This window comes from Malaclemys terrapin, chromosome 17 (genome assembly GCF_027887155.1).
Source record: "Malaclemys terrapin pileata isolate rMalTer1 chromosome 17, rMalTer1.hap1, whole genome shotgun sequence".
Taxonomy (NCBI): Eukaryota; Metazoa; Chordata; order Testudines; family Emydidae; genus Malaclemys; species Malaclemys terrapin.
Genome location: NC_071521.1, coordinates 11,638,286 through 11,663,145, shown reverse-complemented (window position 1 = coordinate 11,663,145; position 24,860 = coordinate 11,638,286). Strand labels below are relative to the sequence as shown.

The 24,860-nt window shown below is 52.5% G+C and overlaps 1 protein-coding gene across 1 annotated transcript in view; it reads left to right on the top strand.

Annotated features, from left to right (window-relative positions):
* Nucleotides 1-24,860, top strand: part of ASS1 (argininosuccinate synthase 1) — an 82,375-nt gene that overhangs the window by 3,585 nt on the left and 53,930 nt on the right. Inside the window, exons 2-7 of the mRNA XM_054007834.1 lie at nucleotides 9,007-9,058; nucleotides 9,882-9,994; nucleotides 12,083-12,151; nucleotides 13,275-13,463; nucleotides 19,622-19,678; nucleotides 22,228-22,302. Coding sequence (XP_053863809.1) covers nucleotides 9,887-9,994; nucleotides 12,083-12,151; nucleotides 13,275-13,463; nucleotides 19,622-19,678; nucleotides 22,228-22,302 — 498 coding nt within the window. The 5' untranslated portion in view covers nucleotides 9,007-9,058; nucleotides 9,882-9,886. The remainder of the gene's footprint in view (nucleotides 1-9,006; nucleotides 9,059-9,881; nucleotides 9,995-12,082; nucleotides 12,152-13,274; nucleotides 13,464-19,621; nucleotides 19,679-22,227; nucleotides 22,303-24,860) is intronic.

Below are 24,860 nucleotides of genomic sequence, written 5' to 3'. Positions count from 1 at the left end.
CTGGTGGGATGCTGGGGGGTGGAGATCCGTGGGGGGAGGCTGGCGGGGAGGGTCGGTGGAGGGAAGGAGGCTAGAGGGATCACTGGTGGGATGCTGGGGGGTGGAGATCTGTGGGGGGAGGCTGGCGGGGAGGGTCGGTGGAGGGAAGGAGGCTAGAGGGATCACTGGAGGGATGCTGGGGGGTGGAGATCCGTGGGGGGAGGCTGGCGGGGAGGGTCGGTGAGGGGGAAGGAGGCTAGAGGGATCACTGGTGGGATGCTGGGGGGTGGAGATCCGTGGGGGGAGGCTGGCGGGGAGGGTCGGTGGAGGGAAGGAGGCTAGAGGGATCACTGGTGGGATGCTGGGGGGTGGAGATCCGTGGGGGGAGGGTCGGTGGAGGGAAGGAGGCTAGAGGGATCACTGGAGGGATGCTGGGGGGTGGAGATCCGTGGGGGGTGGCTGGCGGGGAGGGTCGGTGGAGGGAAGGAGGCTAGAGGGATCACTGGTGGGATGCTGGGGGGTGGAGATCTGTGGGGGGAGGCTGGCGGGGAGGGTCGGTGGAGGGAAGGAGGCTAGAGGGATCACTGGAGGGATGCTGGGGGGTGGAGATCCGTGGGGGGTGGCTGGCGGGGAGGGTCGGTGGAGGGAAGGAGGCTAGAGGGATCACTGGTGGGATGCTGGGGGGGTGGAGATCCGTGGGGGGTGGCTGGCGGGGAGGGTCGGTGGAGGGAAGGAGGCTAGAGGGATCACTGGAGGGATGCTGGGGGGTGGAGATCCGTGGGGGGAGGCTGGTGGGGAGGGTCGGTGAGGGGGAAGGAGGCTAGAGGGATCACTGGTGGGATGCTGGGGGGTGGAGATCCGTGGGGGGAGGCTGGCGGGGAGGGTCGGTGGAGGGAAGGAGGCTAGAGGGATCACTGGAGGGATGCTGGGGGGTGGAGATCCGTGGGGGGAGGCTGGCGGGGAGGGTCGGTGGAGGGAAGGAGGCTAGAGGGATCACTGGAGGGATGCTGGGGGGTGGAGATCCATGGGGGGAGGCTGGCGGGAGCTGGGGACCAGTGAGGGGAGGCTGGGCAGGAGTGAGGGTCAGTGGGGACCAATGGGGAGAGGCGCAGGGGAGGGAGGCTAGAGGGATCAGGGGTGGAGATCCATGGGGACCTGTGGGAGGAGGCTGGGGGGTGGAGATCCGTGGGGACCAGTTTGGGGAAGGCTGGGGGGGTGAGGGTCAGTGGGGGAGGGAGGCTAGAGGGATCAGCAGAGGGATGTGGGGTGGTGGAGATCTGTGGGGGGAGGCTAGCGGGAGCTGGGGACCAGTGGGAGGAGGCTGGGGGGGCATGAGGGTCAGTGGAAACCTGTGGAGAGGAGGCTGGCGGGAGCTGGGGACCAGTGGGGGGAGGCTGCGGGGCATGAAGGTCAGTGGAAATCTGTGGAGGGGAGGCTGGCGGGAGCTGGGGACCAGTACGGGGAGGCTGGGGGGCATAAGGGTCAGTGGAAACCTGTGGAGGGGAGGCTGGCGGGAGCTGGGGACCAGTCGGGGGAGGCTCGCAGGAGGTGCCATGGTGTGGAAGCAATGGGGGGGCAGGTTCTGGTGAAGGGGACCCCTGCTGCTTTGTTGCCCCTGCATTTTGTGGGGCTGGAGGATCAAACAGCCCCTTGCTCATCAGGAGGCAACACCCTGCTCCCTCCATCCGCGGCGCTGACTCCCCAGCACAGCCACCCCCCTCCCGCCCCAGCCTGCCTGCTGCTCTGTTGTTTTCCTTCCTTCCCTGTCAGTAAATGAAATGGACACAGTGGCAGGCAGTGAATTAAATAGTCAGGCTCCAGTAACTCCGCATGAGCCAGCCCCGCTCATTTAGCGCCTTCTCACCTTGTTGTTGGGCCTGGGTCTCTGCCAGGTCCTGGGGGATAGGGTGGGGGGTACAGTCCCTCCCCACTGACCTGGGAGGAGGTTTCAGAGGAGTGAAAACTGCCTAGAAATGTGACTGACGTGGGGAGAGGCGGGAGAGTTGTTCGGCTGGCTGAGGCAGGGTCAGGGAATGCCTTAGAAACGGTGCGAACAATTCCAGCTTCCAGCAGCAGCATCGCCCTAGTCAAGGGCTTGTTGCCCTGGAACAACACCGTTCCCAGCCCCAGCAATAGTGACACTTGTTACTCTGTTTTGCTGCAGCACCTAGGAGCCCCAGTTGTGAGCTAGGGCCCCAGTGTGCTAGGCGCTGTATGCCCGTGAGCTGCCTTGTCTTCACTAGGAAATCAGGGGGTGTGAGCGTGTGGGGCTTTTTCTTCTAACGTGTTAAAATCCTAGGCTGCAATTGTGGCCCCGTTGCAGTTGATGGAAGTTCTGCCAATGGCGTCAGGATTTTCCACCCCTAGTGCAGAGGGGATAGTTGTGGGGTTAGCATGTGTTCATTGGTCCAGGTAAACCCTAGGGACTAGCTAATGGGTTAAAACACAAACCTCATTCCTGGTATAGACGTGGCCTTAAACTGTAAGTTCTCTGGGGCAGGAGCTGCCCCTGTGTTGTGCGTTTGTACAGCGTCTAGCACAGGGGGGTCCTGTGACGGGTGCATAGAGTGCTGCCACCACACAAATAACAACACTAGGAGAGGACGGTTCTTTCTAGTAGGGTATTTCCACCACCCACTCTCCCCTCCCTCCTTACTCTCCGTGCCAAGAGCAAATAGCCTGGCATAGTGCAGGCAGGTGTGTCTGGAAGGCAAACTCACACCTGCCCTTGCCCAGGGCTGGTTATTGAAATCAACAGCTGTTTGACCTCACCTGACAGCCTTTTCAAATAGCCTGGGGAAAGCTCATCTATATAGTTTGCTGTTGAAGTTCCTGTAAGAAGGATGACTCGGGTCCTAAGGAAATGGCTACAGAGTAATACGCGATGTTGAGAAAGACTTTCCCTTGATCTGGGTTTCGCTTTCCTTTTTCTCTTGATTTAATGCCCCCAGACATAAACTCCATGAAATGCAGGAAACACCTCTCCCTTCCTGGCTGGGCTCGGCTTTTCTTGGCATGATCCCCGGGGCGAGAAGCTTTGGGTCACTGCCTCCTTGCAGGAAACTGTGGTGATCTAGACTGTGTAGAGAACAACCCTGCTCCAAATCTCCCCAACTGCATTTCCCTCACCCTTCATTAAGGAGGACAGGTGCATGAAAATCGTCCCTCTGTTTCTCGCAGTGTCTATGCAGCCTATTAGTATGAGCACCAACGTGGGACCCAGAACTCCTGGGTTCTCATCCCAACTCTAACACATGCGACTTCCCTCTGGTTTGTCTTTGCAAGTCCCCAAGGGCCAGGTTTTCAAAAACTCATGGCTTGGTTATTAAGAGCCCAGCACCCACAGTATTCTGACCTTCATTTCTTTGGCTTGGTCTCCCCATCCATTGGGGATAATAGTAAAGTATCTACCTGTGATGTTCCCCTCTGGTGTTGTCTGGACCGGTGATCTGCTAGGCCACTCCAATCCTTGACTCTGGGAGCCAGCCTTACCCTGCTCTGCTGTGAGAACCCCCACTCCTGGGCTAAAAGAACAGGAGTACTTGTGGCACCTTAGAGACTAACAAATTTATTTGAGCATAAGCTACAGCCCACTTCTTCGGATGCATAGAATGGAACATATATTGAGGAGATATATATACACATACAGAGAGAATGAACAGGTGGGAGTTGTCTTACCAACTCTGAGAGGCCAATTAAGTAAGAGGGGAAAAAAATTTTGAAGTGATAATCAAGATAGCCCAGTACAGACAGTTTGATAAGAAGTGTGAGAATACTTACATGGGGAGATAGATTCAATGTTTGTAATGACTCAGCCATTCCCAGTCCCTATTCAAGCCTAAGTTGATTGCATCTAGTTTGCATATCAATTCCAGCTCAGCAGTTTCTCGTTGGAGTCTGTTTTTGAAGCTTTTCTGTTGCAAAATAGCCACCGGCAGGTCTGTCATTGAATGACCAGACAGGTTAAAGTGTTCTCCCACTGGTTTTTGAGTATTTTGATTCCTGATGTCAGATTTGTGTCCATTAATTCTTTTGCGTAGAGACTGTCTGGTTTGGCCAATGTACATGGCAGAGGGGCATTGCTGGCACATGATGGCATATATCACATTGGTAGATGTGCAGGTGAACGAGCCCCTGATGGTATGGCTGATGTGATTAGGTCCAATGATGATGCCAACTCTGTCCACATATCTATTCAAGTGACATCAGGCTTTGCTGCAAGGATAGGTTCCTGGGTCAGTGTTTTTGTGAACTTCTGGGCTATTCACGCACAGCCTCTGGCCTGTAAGCTGCTCCCAGCTAGCAAGCGAATGACACTAGTCAATATCTCCAGTCCCAGAAACAGCCCTAGAAACCCCTGTCTTGCAGTGTCCAGTTATGCCTGCAGTACGCTGCAAGCTTATATAAGTTTGTCAATTTAACAAAGAAATTGATATGTACCAGGCTTGTTCTCCCAAGGGGAGTTTCTGACACACTGCAAACCAAACGCACTGCTTCAGGTAGAATAAACAAACAGATTTATTAACTATAAAGGTAGATTTAAGTGATTCTAAGTCAAAGCATAAGAAGTCAGATTTGGTCAAATGAAATAAAAGCAAAACGCATTCTAAGCTGATCTTAACACTTTCAATGTCCTTAAAACTTAGATGCTTCTCACCATAGGCTGGCTCTTCAGCCAGGCTCTCCCCTTTGATCAGTGATTCAGTTGTTTGGTGGTGTCTGTAGATGTAGGTTGAAGATGGAGAGCATGGCAAAATGTCTCTCCCTTTTATCATGTCCTTTCTTTCCTACTGGTTTTGCCCGTCCCCTTCTGAGTCAGGTGAGCATTAGCTCATCGCAGTCCCAAACTGCCCAAAGAAAGGGAGTGACTCCCTCGAGGGTCTAACTGATTCTTTTGTTGCTGCCTAAGCCAGTGTCCATTGTTCCTGTGAGGCTGGGCTGGGTTTATCCCATCCATGCCCTGGCGAGATGTGAACTGCCTCTCTTCTTGGAGAGTTTTTGCCTGGGCTTGCTTTAAGCAACGAGGATACATTTTCAGCCTCATAACTATATACATGAAATTATAACCTTACTATAACATTACTGTAACAATTACTATAACAACCATGTTCAGTGCATTATGAGCCTTCCGAAGACACCCATCATGACAAACTTTGCATTGGATACCACAAAATTATTTTATAAAGATGAACATGGGGGTGTCGGGTGTTCCCCTGAGGTACAGAGCATCACACTACCACACAGGGATAGTTGTGAATTTATTCCAACGTATAAATGTCCAAACCGGACAGTCTCTACGCAAAAGAATTAATGGACACAAATGTAAATGATACAAAGAACTAAGTACTGATTTTACTAAGGGGCTTGCCTGCTCCACCTGTTTATTCTGCAGCTGAGATCATTGTCTGGGAGGTTACAGTGGGCTGCAGTGGAAAAGATTGTGGGACCATTAGTAGGAACAGGCAAACTTTTGAAAGAAACACTTGAGTTTGAAGGCCCCAGAATCTGGCCCCTCCATCTCACAGATGTGTTCTGTTGGAAAATGGTCCCTTGATAGTAAAATCATCTCTCTTAACAGAGGCTGCAACAAGTGTGAGCATCCCAGATGGGCAACCCTTATCCTCATGTCCCAGGAAGCTGGGTTTGTTGAGACTGCAAACAAACATGTGACTATCCTTGTCCCCTTTGCTCACTCTGACAGCTCCCTCCTGGAGTTGGTGGGATTGAAACTGACGAGTTTCCTGCTCTTTCAATAAGCCGGAGCCTTGTCCATTTCAACACTGGCATGTTCCCCACTAGAGATGAGGGTGGAGACCCGAGGACTGTGGTCAGTGACAGGCATATATTTGCTAATCTCCTGGGCTTGGTGGAATTTAGACTCCATGACGAGTCAATAAGAGTAAGTTAATGAAGGCTCAGGGGACTGTTAATGGGTGATGGTGTTTTTAACCCATAGGTTGCCAATTCATACCCCCTCACATCACTAAACGCTGTTTCAATTGGCTGGCTCCTTCGTCTGTGACACAGTGAGCTGGTGGTGTCAGTTTAGTTTCCAGTGACAATGAGCTGAGCCAGGAATTACCCGTTGGCTGGCAGAGCTGTTCGTTAGACTGCTTTCCTGTCTGATGGGAACTGGATGGCTCAGGTTGCTGGTAATAGCGTGTGCATCTCTGCGTCCTCGGTTCTAAGTCAGTAGTGGCCAAAAGCGGGGGGGATAAACATCCTGATGGCTGATTGGTGGCCTGTGTTGACTGAGTTTGGGGGTGTATGTTGTGGGGGCCTGTGTGTCTCTGGTCAGTTCTTATAAGACAAGTGCCCAGCGGTGTTACATTCGCCTTATGTAGGAGGTGTGCTCCCAAAGTGACACATTCCAGCTGGGGGTGTTTATATGAGTTACACATTCCTTTACACCTCACAAAAATCCAACCCATTTGTCCCAGTTCCCGAACTTTTTTCTGTTTCTTCCTTAACTTTGTTTTGGAAACTAGCGTTTCAGGTAGGGGTCTGTGAAGGTATTTCCCTAGCTTATACAAAGACACAGAACGAATGTGTCTTGATTTTGACAAGTTCCCTGTCTGCTTATGCCAAAGCTTACTTCAGCTAATGCAAGGTGTCATGGGATACTTGGTATAAGAGAACAGGATTATAGTCAAGGTATAGGCCAATTTAGGCGATAGAACTGCTATATTATTTGTGCTCAATGCGTACTAATGTATCTTTGGTACAGCAAATACATATTCTTAATATGAGATATATTTGCTAGCCAGCATATGTTGATCAGCCTCATAAACACCACAGCTGGTACTAACTGGCCTTTTGCTGGCAGTCTCAGAAGAGAAAGCAAAGACTGACTGGACCACAGAGGCTAAACTCCCTCCTCATTCCTAGCAGTGGTTGCTCTCGTCCCTTTTCTGTGGATAAAGGCAGGGCTGTGTTCTCCAGGGCACTTTTCCCCAGCACTACATTCACTCAAAGGAAACAAGGGGATATTGTACGGCAGAGAAACATTGTCTTCATGGGGATTATCATCATTGTTAACCTGGTCCAGTAAGAAACAAAACTCCTGCCCTGGTGTAAACGTCCTGCCTCATCCAAAGGGACAAAGATGCACCCAGAATGACCGTGAAATAAAACATTTCTCTGAAAATGCTCCGTGAGATGCCAGCTGGTGTCTTCTGAAAATTCCCCTCTTAATCCCAGCCTGCCCCACCTGCTCTGGGAGTGGCTGGCTAATGCTGACATCAGGAAGGGCTGAGGGGAAGGTTCAGGGAAGCTAAGTCATTGCTGGGCATATGGGATGTACTGCTTACTAAATCTCCCTGTTTTTCATTTAGAAACTGACAGCATTGAGCCAAATTCACTACGGGGATAGAGTGGCATGGCCCCATAGGCTTTAATGGAGCTCTGCCGACTTTACATCACCAAGAGATCTGACCCCTTGCCTCTAGGAAGAAGTGAAAGTTCCTTTGTGCTGGGATTGCGAGACTGCTCTCGTTCTGGGCACTCAGACAAGGCTGGGCAATTTCCTGTTTAACCTGAACCAGCGTGTACACTCCCTGCTCACCCAAGTCACTGCTCGGAATCCTGACTGAAATGCTGGTTCCAGGCATTGGCAGCAGGAACCGTAGGAGGTGGCGTGTTCCTTAGTGTGCAGGTTCCCGGCCCCGTTGTGTGCCTGACCTGTTCCTTTCAGAGCCCCAAGCCTGGACAGCACACTAAGTGATACTGAGGTCAGCAGCCTTGGGCTCAAACTGGACTGTCTGCTAAGGCAGACTTTGAACTTATGCCAGAGACGTAGGTTGGAGAGTAGCAGGTCACCTTGTGGAAATCGGCGGAGGGTTTGCCACCGGCACGAACGTTGTTTAATGAGCATTTCCACCAGCTCTGCTGCTAACAGACTCTGGGGAAGGGTCGGCTAGCGTGTGGGCGCACTGGCTTTCGTTCCCCTGAGCCCAGGGCGTTCCATGGCCGTCATGCCCCAGATGAGTAAGTCCTTGGGATGACTGTGCTTGGAGCTGGGAGTGTGATTCCCAGCCTAACGAGACACGCTTGTGCTAGCTCTCAGTGCACTAAAATCAGAATGTGGCCGCGGCAGCGGGACGGGCCAGCTGCCCCAAGTATGTGCCTAGGATCTCGGATGTGTGCACACTCGGGGGCAGCTAGCCTGTCCCGTTGCTCACGCTGGAGCGGCCGCACTCTGATTTTAGCACACTGGCTCGCTGACAGCTAGCAGGAGTATGTCTCCTCGAGCTGGGAATCAGATCCAGCTCTAAGTGTAGACACATTCCTCCTCCAGAGAGTGCCATTTTCCTACAGCCCCCGAAGTAGCACTTGGCTTCCCTTTCACCCTCTGACAGTTTATCCCAATCCCCACGCCCAGAGCACCCCCCTGCTGCCTGGTCAGTGTAGAATTAGGGACTTGCTGTCAGCAGGTTAGTAGTTAACCCTGGGATCCACTAGACCAGCTAACATGTTTTTAAATACAGCTAGTCCACACAAAGGACAAATGATGGTTAGCATTGTGCACATTTTCTAACATGCTTTTTCCCAGTATAAATGAGGCCCAGGTCCCCTTGGTCGAGTCCCTGCCTCAGTTTCCCTATTTGGAGTCTTTCCCTCTTAGGAATTGTGGTGTGTGTGTGTGTGTGTGTGTGTGTAATGGGAAGACAATGCTTGGGAATGTCTCTGGATTCTGTTTACACTGCCACCACATGCATGTGTCCTGTCCTTCTCCCTCCCCCGCCCCTCCACCCGCAGCATTTCACAGTTGGCTGGGTGCATGGAGTTATGGAGGGTGACGGCTGCTGGGGGAAGCAAGATCAACGTTCTGTCCTAGTGGTGCAGATCCTCCAATCCTGACTGCCCCGTGTGGGATCAGGGTCATGTACTATCCTGCCAAAGCAAAACGTTCAGATCTGCAGCTGGCATGCCTGGTCATGATTAGGATTCTATCTAAATTGTTCTTTTTTTGTGGCCTTTTCGTGTACAGTTGGATACGTTAGTCTCATTCGCTTACCTCTTTTTCAGGACATTTGCTGAGCGCTTGAGGAAGGATTCCTGCTCGTCCATCAAAGCAAAGGTAAGGGGCAGAACTGCTTCTTGCATGTCTTGTTTGTGCCTAGCTGCAGTTTTCATGTAAACCAGGTAGTTAGGTGGAGTCATGGGATTCTCTGTGATCTGTCCGCTTCTGTGCTGCTCCCCATGATCGGACAGATCAGGAGAAATGCTTTAGCTAGGAATGGAAAAAACAGTGGTGAAGGAACCCCCACCCCCACCCCGAGCCTGTCAGCTGGGATTTAAGGCCCTGGGGACACTAGAGAAATTTGCACCATCTGACCTCCCTGGAGGTCATGACATTGTGCAACTCCCTGGAGGTAGGCTTTCTGCAATGAAGCAGGCTGGGGTTTATGCCTGTGCAACTGCATGTGGTACCTTACAAAGGGAGCCGCACCCAGCGTAAACCCTGCTTTGTGTTGGAGCAATGCAGCTGCAGTGTGTGTGAGCACTTATGTAACGTGCCTGGCTTGAGACCGCGGCAGCAAATGAAGAGCAAAAGTTAAAGCACTGTCCAGTTACGTTATGACCTGCTGAGCACCCTTCAAGGAGGTTATTGATTATACCATGTCATTGGACTCCAGGCTGTACTGTTTCCAGTCTCTTCTGATCCCACCTAAGCATCATGGTTGCTTGTTAAGTGGCCTGCATGCTCCTAGCTGGGGTGAGAGCTGCTCAGAAATTTGGCCGGCTCGCTTGCTAGAATATGGAAAATGGGACTAACAATAGTGGCCTCAGGGTTAACTAGACAAGCTCCCTTCTGTGCTGGGCTGAGGGGCTGAGGCCTTGTCTGTGGTGGAGTCCCGCGCAGCGGCGGGTATATGACTGGGTCTCCCTGCTTTCCCCAGACACGATGTCTCAGTCCAAGGGCACAGTGGTTCTTGCCTACAGCGGGGGCCTGGACACCTCCTGCATCCTGGTGTGGCTGAAGGAGCAAGGCTACGATGTCATCGCTTACCTGGTGAGGAGCTGTCTGAAATGCCAGTCGCCTCGTGCTTCCTCTCTTTCTCCCCCCCCCCCCCCCCCGTCTTTTCCTGACACTCCCTAGCCCGTCTCTTTCAGGCAGGGATCTGTGCGACAGACTCTGGGAAAGCAGTGGCTGGCCCCCCTGGGGTGGGGTTTTCCGTGTTTGGCTAAACAGGGGGAACTGTCAGAAATTTTTGCCAGCTCCAGGGCTGCCGTGAGAGTCTGCCCTGATGCTGCAGGGTCTTACCACAGCGGCGGGGAAATGATGCACTTGCCAGGCGATGACGCGCTTCCAGGGCCTTGGGCTCCTGGAGTGACAGAATCGTGAACTTATTTAAAAAAACCTGCTCTTTTCTCTGTCAGAAGTGTCCCGGGCATGAGTGATTTGGAGGGCCCTGCTTCCCTACCTGGGGCCTGTCAGGTTTCAGGGGGTCAAGGCGATCATGGTGAGGGGGAACCAGCCAGAGCGTGTCTGAAATGTTGTTTCAGTGGAAAACCCCGTTTTCATCGAAATGGAAACCTTAGAAGATGTTGATGAAATTTTGCTTAGGAAAAAAGGAAGTGGAGCAGTTTGGGGGATGGAATGTTATGATGTTCCATTTCAAAACAATTTTTCAAACTGAAATTTTATTTTATTTTATTATTATTTTTTTAATCAAACATCTTTTAAGCGGTCGAAATGGGACCGGACAGCTTCCATCGACCTGCAATGAATAGTCTTCAAAATTTTGTTTTTGCAGAAAATTTCCATTTTCTTTTTCTTTTTAAAAAATTCATTCCGTTGTGGAACAGAAAACATTTTCAGTATCTTGGAATTTCCCTGACAGAAAAACGCTGATTCCCACCCAGTGATAGCCCCTCCTGGGGGGTGAGGGCTAGTGGGGTGGAGGCAGGGGACAGTGGGGTCCTAGCTCCAGATAATATGGGTAAACACACAGTGCTGGTCCTATTGCGTTAATCTCTGCATGCAGGACCCGAGGCAGCAGCCGTGACCCTGCTGTCGTAGCTGGTTAAATATTGGCTGGCTGGTACGTTCCTGGGTCAGTGACCCGGGAGGTTCTGCTCAACCGGCACATTCAGGACACTGCCCCTCTCGAGCCATTATTCCCAATTGAATAAAATGGGACCACCGAGGAGCCAAGACATCAGCCTTGCAGTGCTAGAGTGAGACCTGCCATACCAGCCTTAATGAGCAGAGGCTCTGCCCGGCTGGGGGCGGATGGCTAGATCCCAGTGTCCCCCAGGTGACAGGACTTAGCCAAGGGGCCTGTCTCCTTTAGATGGCCAGGAAGGAGGCCTTTGTTAAACGGGGATCTGAGTCTATGGAGCAGGCACAACAGTGACTGCAAACAAACAGATTCCCTCTAGTGCACTGGAGAGGTAAAGCGCAGCTGTGAGCTGTGCACGAGCAGGGGAACAGGCAAGGGGGTCCCGTGGGCTGGGGGTTGCTGTTGGGTATACCTGGTGGCTGAGGGGCCGGAGCAGGGCGCACTAGAGAGGTGACGTGGCTGCACCTGGGCTGGGGATGTTGGTCAGGGTCACTAGAAATGAGCATTGTTGACGTTGGGCGATGAGCAAGATTCAATAGTGCAGCCATACATGGTCCTGCTGGGACCGGTCGGGTGAGTTGGCTCTAGTAGGGGGGGACTGAAATCTCCATTACAGTGCGTTGGCTTTTCCTCAATCCAGACAGTCTGAGTGATGCATGCTGTTCCCCACTGGACGCCTGGTGGCCTAGAAGTCTCCCATGTAGGGCAGCCTCCAGGGTGCATCTTGTGGCACCTCTGGGGGGGCCTGGTCTCCCCTCCAGTACAACTTGGGTGGAATGACCAGGGAAAGCCCAGGGTCGATCTGTGGTCTGACCTCTGGCTCGGGTAAATCGCCACAGCCTGGAGCCTTCTGTCCCTGGTGGTTCTCCTCCCCCCCCCCGCCCATCCTCTTATGGCCAGAAGTCAAATGACTGTGGGTTTCTTCATGCCTTGGAGTACTTGAGACTTATCGGTAGGGGCCAAGCTGATGGGCTGGGGGCTGCCATCCTGGCCAGGGCCGAGCTGTTCAATCTCTTCCTCATTTTTACTTCCAGGCCAACATTGGGCAAAATGAGAACTTTGAAGAGGCGAGAAAGAAGGCACTAGCTTTGGGAGCCAGAAAGGTAACACAAACCCGGTTGCCTCTCACGGACGTAGCTCTGTCCCCGGTTCTGTTGTCATGCCATTCCTGTAGCTCACGGACAGGGGTGCTATGTACACACGCCTGGGGAGCTGGGATCTGAGTTCTGGCTGCTTCAGCTCCATAAGCACAGGGCTTTGCCACTGGGCCAATGAGAGCTGCATATCTGCCGGCTTTTCAGGATTTGGGGGGCGTCTCCAGACTCTGGATGGGGGTGGCGGGGTGTCCTCCCTCCTCTTTGCCCAAGGTCAGAAACGTTTTCAGAGATTTCCCTCTATAAATGGCCAAACCACCAATAAATCCTAGATGCAAAGAAACATTGCACATAGCCACATCCGTAACTCACTGTGTCTCCCTTGTTTCCTCAACCCTTTATAATCCTCCCTACAGCCAAATTTCGATATCTTTCTTCTCCGTTTCTCACTTCCCTCTTTTCTCTCTATCTTTTTTTTTTTTTTTTTTTTAGTTTTTCTTCTTCTGCTTCTCCCGCCTCCATTCCCCCCGCTCCCCAACATTTCTGGTTTATTTTCCCTCTCAAACCTTTCTTTGTGCCTTTACAAACAGGGAGCAGCCATTGCAGGGCTGGTGGGTTCAAGGGATGGTTGATCAGCTACAAAGCCTTTCTGTCTGTGCCACTGGTTCACGTCCAGACCAGGACTTAGTCATTCCCACCTGTTTGGTGGTCTCAGTCCATCTCCCGGCGGAGGGAGGTAGTCCAGGGAAGCATATGCTACTGCCATGATGTATCTGTTCTAGGACTAGAAAAGGGGCTTCGGTTTCTAGAGCTGTTGATCCGGAACTTTTCACCAGCACCTAGAAAAGGGGAGATGCTTATGAGTCATTGGTGACACTGGGCTGGTTTCATCCTCCACTGAAATCGGTGACACTTCTCCCGGGATAAGTTTGGCCGTTTGTCTCCAGGAAGTTAGTCAACTCTATGGGTGCAGTTTATGGAAGACCTCAAAAGCAGGTGGTTGGAGCAGGGTTCCAGCCCCTAGGGGATGTTTCATCTAGTGAAGAAATTAATCTTCACCCCCAGCAATACCCTATCCCAGCAGGAGTCCCGGGCGAGACTCATTGCTTGGGACTCTCTCTTTATTGTGCAGGTTTACATCGAAGATGTCAGCAGGGAGTTCGTGGAGGAGTTCATCTGGCCGGCGGTCCAAGCCAATGCCCTGTATGAGGACAGGTATCTCCTGGGCACCTCGCTGGCAAGGCCTTGCATCGCACGGAAGCAGGTGGAAATTGCCCGGAAGGAGGGAGCTCAGTTTGTTTCCCATGGAGCCACCGGGAAGGTAAAGGAAGGGCAGGCCATTGTGTGGCAGCGGGGCTGGGTTTTGGGTGGCTAGGAATGCGGGTTTCCCCAAATAACTTCTGAATCTGAAACTTGCCCTAAGGACCGGCTCTGATTCTCAAACCGCTCTGGTGTATCCCTGTTTCTGCTGCAGCACCCAGTCTGTGGCTGGTTCCTTCCTTTGCTCTATAGGAGTCATGATAAACAGTCGGCACCCTTCCGTCTAAAGATTTAATGAATTAACCCTCTCCGCCCCCTCATGCGGCTGGTAGATAGGAGTTCCCCCACCCCCACCACTTTGATGGGGAAACTGAGGCACGGAAATTTGATTTGCCTGCTATCACAGAGCAAGTCCCTGCTTTAGGGCTCTTGGCTGGAAGCTCTCCTGCAACTTCTGGTAGAGTTAGAACTGATTGGGGAACTTTTTAAACCTTTTTAAAAAACAAACAAACAAAAATGGATGAAATGTCCTGGCTTGTTGAATGAACTGAAATGTTTTGAGTCAGCTTAATCTGTGGTGCCCGAGGTGCCATGGTGCCTCATGGCGATTTCGCCCCTTTGTTGATATTTCAACTTTTCATCCTCCTTTGGGTCTAAAACAACCCTGGAAATAACGGACGTTCCACTGGGATGGCAACTCTGATTTTCACCCAGCTCTAGTTAGAAACTTACATTTGTGTTTGCTCCCTGGGCCTCGCCAGCCAATTGATGGCACAAATCCTGGATCGGAAGGAGTTTTATTTTAAAGGTGGTGTGTGTGCAGGGGGGGGGGGGGGAATGGGCGGTGTTGTTCCAGCTATAGCACCGGGGCCATTGTGGCTGTGGGAGGCCCCCTTGGGAAGTCTGCAGGAAAGCCATGAATGGCCTGGCCTGCTGCGTAGACCACTGCAATGTAAGCTTTGCAACGCAATCCCTGGTTTTGGTGCTGGGCGAGAGTGGGAGGGGAAGAACTGCTCATCCCCTCCCCCTGCTGGTCAGGGAAACTGGTGCTGGGGTGAGGCTCAGAAATGGAGGGTTAACGCCCTGGAGGGCGCAGTCGTGTTCTTGGGGAACTCCAGTAAGGGGTTAGTAGGGAACCCAACGGTTTGTTTTGACCGAAAGTGTGTCCTAGTGGATAGAGCACAAGACTGGGACTCAGGAGACTTGTTCTTGGCTCTGCCATTGGTCTGCTGTGGGCAAGTCACTTCCCGCTCTGTGCCTCAGTTTCCCCAGCTGTATAATGGGGTTAATGACACAGCCATTGTACTGCACTCTGAGATTGCCTGGTGAAAGGTGCTAGGTTTTCTTGTGCATGGGGTTGCTGTCCCATTGAGCTTCGTGTTGCAAAGCCCCTGGCTTCAGTCTGGGCAGTGGCTGATCTTTCACTCCCGTGCAGTAGGAGAAGCCTGAGGAACCTGGTGGAAGGCATTTTAAAAAAACAAATCTCTCCCTCTCACCCATCTGAGTGATCTCCGAGCCATGGAGCTGGTTTCCCTTGGCTGGATTGCTCTGTAGAGAGGGGGCAGAGATGTTGATACTGGATCGGGAAAGCTTTTTGGCCAGCATTTACCACTAGAGGGGGCTAGAAATCTGCCTTGAAAGGCAGTAGCCAGGCATAGCTACTCACTGACCCACTGAGAGGGAGTTTACATGCAGAGATTCCCCGCTAGAGGCAGACAGAGACCACAGGACGGACGCAGCTCAGAGAGAGAAGCTGCCCATATAAACCAAATGAGGGATGTCACTTTATTTCCTATGGAAAAGGAGTTGGAGCTTTCTCAGGGCTGGTCAATTTCCATTTTCCTTTCAGCTAGGAGTCGCTTGTCCTCCATTGCCCGAACAAACCCCTGATGGTGAATTGCAACAGGGGAAACATTGCACAAATGGGGTACGCACCCCCCCACCTCCTGGCTAAAATCCACATGTCTCTAAACACGCGTACGCTATCACCACTTGTCGTTGGCCAGGTTAGAGCCTCTATGGAAAGTGTTCATGCAACATACGGCAAGAAGAGGCCTGGAGACAGAGGGGGTTGGAGGCTGCTCCACCGTAGTTACCATTATAAAACTGTGTTTCCAAACTGGATGCATGGCAGAGTTCTCCAGGTGGTGATGTAGCCCGGGAGAGTCAGACGGGGTATCGGACCTCCAGGGCCCCCAGAGAAGCAAAGGGATTCTGAAAAGCATCGTAGATGTGTAGGGCTGGAAGGGACCTGCACTGAGGCAGGACCAAGAAAACCTACCTTTATGGTTAGATATTAGGAAAAACTTTCTAACTTAAATCTCCCTTGCTGCATATTAAGCCAGTTACTTTTGTCCTACCTGCAGCATCTGGTGAGAAGGTTGATTCCCCCGTCTTCTTCATAACAACCCTTAACACATTTGATGTCTGTGACTGGCCTCACCCCAGTCTTCATTTCTCAAGACTAAGCGTGCCCAGTTTTTTAAAAAACCTTTCTTCATAGGCCAGGTTTTTAAAACTTTTTATCATTTTTTGTCGCTCTCCTCTGGCATCGCTCCAATTGTCCACATCCTTCCTACAGTGTGGAGCCCGGAATTGGACCCCGTACTCTAGCGGAGGCCTCACCAGGGCCGAGGAGAGTGGGCCAATGACCTCCCGTCCTTACGCTTGACACTCCTGTTACTATGCCCCAGAACGATCTTAGTCTTTTTCACAGTTGCAGCACATTGTTGCCTCATTTCAATGTGTGATCCATGAGGACCCCGGATTCTTTTCAGCAGTGCAGCCCCCTGGCCAGCTGTGAGCGGGGACTACTTAAACTGACTCCTGGGCGCAGTAGCAATCCTCAGCCCGCGTATCTTGTTGCTGCAGGATATTTTTGAGACAAATAAGCTGAAGAAGACTCAGAGGAGCTAGCAACGTCCTCTGCAATTCGAGTGGCTCAGGGAGCATTATAAGGGCTCTCAAATCACTACTTCTCGTATGCTGGGCACCAGCGGGAGACAGGGAGAAGCTTCCTGCCTTGTGCAGTGCCCCGTGTGTGGGGATGGGTTACGGCATTTTGAAACATCTGGTACTAGTCAGTGTTTGGAGACCGGCCTGAACAAGCCATTGCTTCTGCTGGGGTATTTCCCGTATCCCCTCTTGCGCAGCCCCTTGTGGGTGTGGCCAGTCACCCTGTTTGGCGACTCGGCCGCCTCTCACTGCTTCCAACCGTCCACCAGAGGGCGCTCTTGAGCAGTGTGGCACCTAGGGAAAAATCCCTCCTCTCCGCACTGAGCTCAGCTCCCCACTTCCCAGTTAAAATGTCCCCTCCGTTGTCGGGTATTGCACAAACCAACCCTCCTCCCCCTCTTCCAGCATCCACGAGCAGCGAGGAAGGTGCACCCTGAGCGGCTGCCAAGTCTCTAACTCCCCCCCCCCCCCCATCCATTAAGCCGGGTAGGAGGGAGCGTGTGCTGGTAACTCGACCCGGGAACATGCCATCCCCGGCTGAAGCAGCAGCAGGGGCTCCAGCATCTTAAATGCGCGCCATCTGCAGCGCCCTGTCTTGGGAGCAGATGGACGTGTTTGGGGCCTGTAAGGGAAATGAGTGCCCTGGAATATGTGCGGGTGAGTGTAATAGTCCCGGGGGGGGCTCCTCGGCCCAGCAGCAAATGTAACCAGCCTGCCTGGATCTAGGGAGGAGGGGGTGCCCCATTTGCCCGCGGTGTTGGTGGAAATTGGGCCTTTGTCATCTTTCTTCCCCCTAGAAGCTCTAATAGCTCCCGGAGCTGCTCAAACCCTCCCTCTCCAAGGTACCTGGCCTCGTTAGGAAGCCCTTTCCAGGGGGCTTGTTGGCAAGGACTGATAACGAAGGGGTGTCCAGATCTACCAGGTCACCAGCCATCTCTCCTGCCTGGCCTCTCCCGAATCACCCCTGTTCCTAGGGGCAGGGCCCTCAGCGAGAGCAGCTCTGGTTTAGAGTGGAGCGGCTGCACTCGGCTGGGTGTGTGACCGCAGCTGTGTGCGATGGCCCGTGGCACCCAAGGGCCAGGCTGGCAAAAGAGTTTGGCCCATTGGGTGCGTGTGGGGAGGGGAGCTCAGCTAGTTTGGAAAATCTGGCCCTTTAAAGTAATATGTCGGCAGCCGCCACTCAGCTCCCCCCGCTCCCTCCCCACACCTCCCAGTCAGCTGTTTCATGGCATGCAGGAGGCTCTGGGGGGGAGAGGGGAGGAGCGAGGGTACTGCAGGCTCAGGGGAGGCGGGAAGGGGTGGAGTGGGGGCAGGGCCTGTGGCAGAGCCAGGGGTTGAGCAGGGAGCACCCCCCGGCACATTGGAAAGTTGGTGCCTGTAGCTCCAGCCCCGGAGTCGGAGCCTCCTATTAACTTCTGAAGAGCCGCATGTGGCTCCGGGGCCACAGGTTGGCCACCCCTGGTCTACCAATATAACTGTTTGGAAGTGACCTAAGCTAAACCAGAAAAGATCATTCTTATTCCATATAAAGAGTGCGCCAGCAGGAATTACACCCGTGTAGTACTGCTGGTAAATTTCCCCATGTAGACAAGTCCCCCGTTTCAAATGCCTTTCCTGCCTGCGGTTGTCTCAATCTAGTTACTTGTGCAATATCCAGGATCTTTACGATTGAAAGCCCTGAGTGGTCTAGGAGCTGGAGGTCCCTTCAGGACAGTTCAGATTGGCTGCGTTCCCCTTGTAATGATTTGCTGCCCAAGGGCACCGTTCTCAAATGAGGGGCCCTCATCTGCCTGTGCCCAAGCATGGTGCGCTTCTGGGTGCAATGCAAGGAAAACATTCATGACATCAGTTAACTAGCACCATGAATAAGATGTTGATGTACCTCACTACCCTCTAGTGGATGGAGCCAGAACTGCTCAGCTGTGTGCCATGGGCCCTATATTGATAGCAGCTAATGGAGATTCTCCTTATGCTTTTGGCAGAGGAGGCTCTGGGTTCCATCCCTGTTTTGTTGTGAAGTTCTGAATGGAAGCACAGCACTAATCAGAGTCCTGATCAGCCACAGATTTGTTACCGGATTGTGGCAGACCTTTGGGTTTATTAATTCGAACTAGATGGTATCTCCTGTTGAGAGACTGCTTGTTATGGTTCCTGGATGCTAGGCAGGGGATGATTAATACAGGTATCTCAAGCTTGGAATGGACTTGCACATCCCTTTGCAAACACATGTGTTCTGCCAACGACTTGGCTTCAACAGTGCGTTGCGAGGCCGTATCTGACTTTCCCAGCTCCGCGGTGCGCCTGGCTAGGAGCTGAGGCAGAGATGCACGGAGCGATATGGCTGTGACATGGCACGGAGCCAGTATTCGTCTTCTCCAGTCGTTTGCTAACAGATGGGTTAGCACTTGCAGCAAGAGGAGGTTAATTAGAGACAGATACTGTCTGGTGCTCTCATGCTCTTACAGTGGTGTACTTAGGGGCCCATTAGCCGCTGTCCCAGGGAATACGGGGAGTGGGGGGCTGGACAGACCAACCCTCCCTTCTTTCCCTAATTCATTTTTTTCCCTTTCTTTCCAATAACTGCACGTTTACTAGACCTGGTTGAAATATTGACGATTTTGTAGTTTCTTTTCTTCAGTCCAAACCTGCAGAGTTTTCCTCCTTGTTTTTATTTACCAACGGTGGAGCAGAAGATTGAGTAACTTGGGCCAGCTCCTCGGCTAGTTGAAGCTGGGGAAGCTTTATGAGCTAAGCCAGCTGTGGATCTGATCTGTTGAGACTTTCACAGTCCCTCCCGCAAGCCTTCCCCACCCTTTGGGTCCTGCTGGGCTTTGGCCTCCAACAGCCTCTCCAGGGAAGGCCGTTGGCACTGGGTGGGGACATGATTGCCTGGATGCTGGCTCAGCCCTCGCTTGCTCTCACAGTGGGTTGGGAAATCCACACGGCATCATTGGTTTTGATAGACTCATGTCCTCGCAGTTCATCTGCTCTCCCAAAGACCTCTCCACCAAAGTCTGGGCCCCTGGAGATGGTGTGTTTAGTCCCAGACCTTGGCCCTGGCAGGAACACCCAGCGAGGGGCCAGAGACCGAGCCTCATTTCAGAGTGGGAACAACATGCTTGCTCCATGTAGGCCGGCTCTGGGATGTTGTCTCCTTCATACATCGGTGGTGGCCTGGACCAAGATCACAGCCTTTCCCATCAAGTCTGAACTCACAGGATGGTGCTCAGGGCCTTTCCTAAACTCCGCTCTGTTCTCTTTCAGGGGAATGACCAGGTTCGATTTGAGCTCACCTGTTACGCCCTGTGGCCTCAGATCAAGGTAAGGCGTTCGGATTACTACTGCCGCTATGCATGGCTGTGTCACGGACTCCCTTTGGGCCGTCTGACGGGTATGGGGAAGGGTCTCGAGCATCTGGCTGTCAGGTTGACCCTCTGCACGAGGGTCTATTCGTGTATTCTGGTGTGACTCCCACCTTGCAGATGCCGGAACAGCGTTCCCCACCCTTGCCCTCAGATGGCTCGATGGCCCCGTTTCACTTTGTGTTGGCCAGCTGCAGTGCTTTGAAATGAGGTTCCCTCTGCCAGCCCAGCCACCTGCGGGGTGTTAAAGTTCACGCTAGTCAGAACATTTTACTTCAGACTCTTTTCAGTGGGGGGAAAAGCCTGCCCTCCCCCAATGAAAATGTTTGTTGAAAACAGAAATGTTCAGAAGAAACAAAAAACCCCAAATGTTTCCCTTCCTCCCCCCTTTTTCATTTTCCCATTTGGAAAGGGAGGGAGGGAGGGGGAGGAGGTGGGGGGGGGCAGGCAAAATGCCACCCCCCCAAATCCTGGTGTCCTAGGCGACTGCCTAGGTCACCTAAATGGAAGCGCTGGCCTTGCTTCTGAATCCGGCATTGTCCCCAGATCCCTTCATCCTACTACGCTTCCCAACGTGCAGGTGGGTCCCAGGATCCGTCCGCTTGTTCACTAGCCCTGCAGAGGGAAAGGGAAGGCGCAGGGTCTCTGGATAATCTGCTGTTGGGAGTTTTATTTTTTAACACAGACGCAAGCGACTCAGTTTCTCTTTAACAAGCCGCCAGCTGCTTGAGGTGACGTTTCGGCATTTGAGGGGGCTGTAATGATCTTTAATTGACCTATTTTTACCCCAAACACCACAGTGCTGTGAAACAAACAGTAACAAGGCAGCCGCCTTGAGCGGCTGGTGGGATAATGGACCCGTCCCCCTCCCCGCAAGCGTATTCTGCTGCTTGTTAGGGTTACAGTGGCAGCTTGGAAGGGTCTCGGGTTACTCAACCCTTGTGTGGGGAGATTAAATCTCTGCCGATGGATGTGGTGTGCGCTTCAGGCGATGAGAATCGCTTTGCCGCACTCCCTGCTCTGGGAAACTTACAAAACTAGTCCCCAGTGTCTTTTGCTGGAGGCGAGGCTGTTCCGATTGATTCTCTCAATGCTGTTTGGGACTCGGATGGTACTGGTGAGGAAGAGGATCATAGTGACTCGTCTGCAGAAGGGTGTGGAGGGAAAAACAGGCGGGTGTGTGAGGGGAGTATTATTATAGGGGAGGAATCAAAAGGGAACAGGCTTCGGGTGTGGTCTCGTAAAACCTCCAAAGATTGACTTGGTTCCTTTTTATCTGACCCACGGAAGCTCCTGCGATGGGTGGGGTGGAGACAGGTCCATGTACACTATTCCTATTCCCAAAACCTTCCTCATCTCGGCATTTCCCAGCTCGTAGTCAAATACCTCTCAATGCCCTGGCCCACCCCCCGATCCCGCTCTCCTAGGGCGAGGCGGGAGTGGTCCTGTCAGCCGGTGGGGTTACCAAGGTTAGCGAGGGCAGATCAGTCATGAAGGTCCTGATGAGACATGAAGCCTGCTGCACAGATGAGGGAGGAAGCTCGGGTTGGACGGGCTCATCGGACGCTCCCCTGGAGCCTGGAGGACTCGGGCAATTGGCAATGGGAGGCCGAGCCTCTGAGTGCTCCATCACTGCTCCAGAGTTAGCTTTGCTCAGCTGTGCTGGACCATTGTTTCTGTCTGGTGGCTGCTTGGTGCATGGGAGACGAGGTGCATGGGGGGCGGTCGCTCTGTCCGCCATCACGCCCGGCAGCCTTGGTGGTGGGACGAAGGCCTGAATGGGCCATAGAGCCTGAGCTCCTCTCTCGCGGCTAGATGCAGCCTCTGCCTCAGGGTTGAGGCTCTTGGGCAGAGGGAGGCTTGTGCTGCTGCTCCCTGGTCTGTGGCTGACAGCACGAGCCTCCCTGGTGTTCCAGGGCTTAGAGTCCAGCACCTTCCCCAGCACAGCAGGGAGGGGAAGGTGGCAGGTTTGCCTGCTCACCGGGCAGGCCTGGCTACACGACGGTGCTTTGCTTCTGGAGAAAAACCAGAGCAGCCGAACCCTTGCCTGGGGGTGGAGGGTGATCAGGCCAGGGGCTTTGCACTCACTTGCATGGCCAAGGCAGGTGCTGGTGCAGGTCCAAACTCTCTGCCACTGCATCAGGGGGACTCAGTGGGTGAAGGCCCCTTCAGAACTCCTCCTGCCCTCCTACTCCAAGTGTCTGGCAGGCCCCTTGGCCAAGGGAGTGCCACTCTCCACCATGTAGGTCTCCTCCCACTGACTGAGTCCATGGCTGAGAGAAGGGGAGAGGCCCCTGGCTCAGGGCGGCTCTTTCCGACTTGGGGCTTTGTGGGTCAGGATCTCTGTATGGCTGGGCTGGCGGACGCGTGTGAGCAGGGGTCTCAGAAAGGACCTGCTGCCACTGAGGGACACGGAGGAATTGGCCACCTCCCTCTGGCGGCTTGTATTTGAAATGCCGCAGAGGCAACCTCGCTGAACCCGCTGTCTGTCTCTGCCCCGTCCCTCAGATCATCGCTCCCTGGAGGATGCCGGAGTTCTACAATCGCTTCTGCGGACGCAACGACCTGATGGACTATGCCAAGGTACGATCGCCCCTCCGTGGTGTCCGCTGCGCCCCTCATCCTCACGGCGCTCACCCTTTGCTTTTCCTGCCTTTGTTGTCCCCCAATCCAGCCCACCCTCCGGGCCGCGGGTCACGGTTCTTGCTCTGCCCAGGTGATGGAGACAGTATTAGATTCACTTAGTTGTTCCTTAACTGGCAGGAGGTGACCCCGTTGGGCAATGCCCAGGTGCTCCCGCCACACCGAGGGTCAGAGCAAAACCTCCCCTGAAGTGTAAGGGGCGGGAACTGACCCCAAGTCTCCTGCGTGGCAGCTCAGAGCGGCTCCACTGGGCTGCCCCCCTCCAAATCTATTACTCTTCGTTGCATTGGGGGGTAGCATTAAGAGGCACCAGCCAAGGTCAGGGCCCCATCGTGCTGGGTTCTGCGTAGACACGTAGAAAGAGACCATTCCTGCCCCCTAAAATCTCCCAGTCCTAAACTAGACAAGGCGGCGGTATGGAGGAAGGAAGGATAATTCTCCCCATTTTACAGATGGGGAGCTGAGGCCCACGTGGCCCGGTGCTCTGTTCCCCTGCGTCTTGTGTGATCATTAACACCAATGCAAAGTGGAATCGGAGCGGCAGCGTTTTACACCCACTGTACACTGGGGTGAATGATGGCACCTGGTTCAGGGCAGTGGACAGTCAGGCCCAGAGAGATTAAGGGTGAAATCTTGGCCCAATGGGAGTTTTGCCATTGACTTTAGGATTTCACTCTGAATTAACTGCTCAAGGCCACCCAGGGCTCTGTGGCAGAGAAATGGATTCTGTCTTCTGAGTCCCCATCCTGCACCTTAAAGCACACACCCACCCTTAGTCTCCCTTTAATCCTCATGATGCAGTGTGGCCTAGTGGACAGAGCACAGGACTGGGGCTTGGGGAAAATCTGGGTTCTGTTACCGGCTCTGCCACTGGCCTGCTGGGTGACCCTGGGCAAGTCACTGCACCGCTGTGCCTCAGTTTCCCCATCTGTAAAATGTGGACAATGACACTGCCCTCCTTTTGTAAAGCACTTGGCAGTCGACTGTTGAAAAGCACCAGGAAAGAGCTGGCTGCTGTTCTGTTCATTATTATTACCGTCTTGATTCCTCCTTCTTCTCCAGTTCAAAGGTGCTCTGGATTTAGTTGAGCACCGGGAATTAAGACTGGCTCTGTGTGAGATTTCTGCTGTCGTTCCTGGATGCAAGGGGGTGTGTGAGTGTGTGGTGGTTTCATGGCTTGTAATTACCTGCATGTTAATTGTAATCCATTTGCCAAGGAAACTGGTCCCAGCTCAATGCCTTGCGTAATAGACAAAGCAAATACATTTTCCCTTTTGTCGTCCCTTCCTTTTTGAAGTACAAGTTGCAATAAAACATATTAGAAGTTTTCCATCAGGTTCTTTAAGTGCCCACCAGGGTACCTTTCTTTTTTAGCGACTTCATGGAAATGCTTGACAACTGGGCTCAATCAATCAAAAGGAAAAAAGCAGCTCTGTGCATAAACCAGAAAATTGCTTCAGTTTTTAAATAGCTGCCGTCTAGGCTGGCTGGATAATATCTGTGAAGCCAAGGTGCTGAGTTGCAGGGGATGCGCTGCATGGAGCGTTAACAGCAGAGACCGAGGCCTCAGCATCCCATTAAACCCCCGAGTGCTGCGTGTTGAGGATTGTGTTTGCCATCTGTTGTTTCATTATTAAGAAGGCAGTTTACAAGAGCTTCCCATATGTTGCCAAACAAATTGTCAAATAGCAGAGTTCGGAAGAGAGCTGTGTTTGTATTATATGGAAAATAGTATGTGTCTCTTTAAAAAAGCAAAACCCCAAAACAAAACCTCACCACCACAGTTTGGGAGCCCTGTTTAAAAGGACAGGGTGGCAAACACAGCTTTTCAGAGACACTTGCGCTCCTGGCCTCTCTCTAACAAAAGGAGTTTTCTATTCTCTTTCATGATCCATGATCTGAAGAAATCAGCTGTTCTCTTCTTCCTGCAGGGCCCAATCCTGCACATATTTAGTCTTACTCACCTGGGTTCCGGTGGGGTCTCAACGAGATGAAAATTGGGCCCACGTTGCCTTTGCTAATTTTACTGCTCATGTGAGTAAAGTGAAGCACCTGGGTAAAGAATTGCGGGATCAGGGCCTGGCTCACGTATGTAGCTTTACTCACGTGAGCATTGACATCATAGGGGTGTTGGCCGGATCCGGCCCTTGAATTAGTTTTATGTTTGTAATCTGATGCTGCCCACTTAGTTTAGTTCTGCAAGTAGGTGATCAAGTGGGTGCTTTAGGAAATCTAACGCAAATAGAAATAGCGGCACTTCTGTCTTAAATTTCACTGAACACGGGTGTCGGGCATTAGGTTTTTTTTAAATCTGTCTTGAATGTTGCCTTACATTGCTGGAAATCCAAATCCAGGAACATTAGGCTGGTGCCATAGAAAAAGTAAGTGAAACTGACAATAAACACAAGTAAAACAGATCAGTCTAGTTTCAGTGAAGTTGGTCCAATATGAGAACAGTATCCATGATGACTAATGATGGCTTTCATCAAATAATGTAC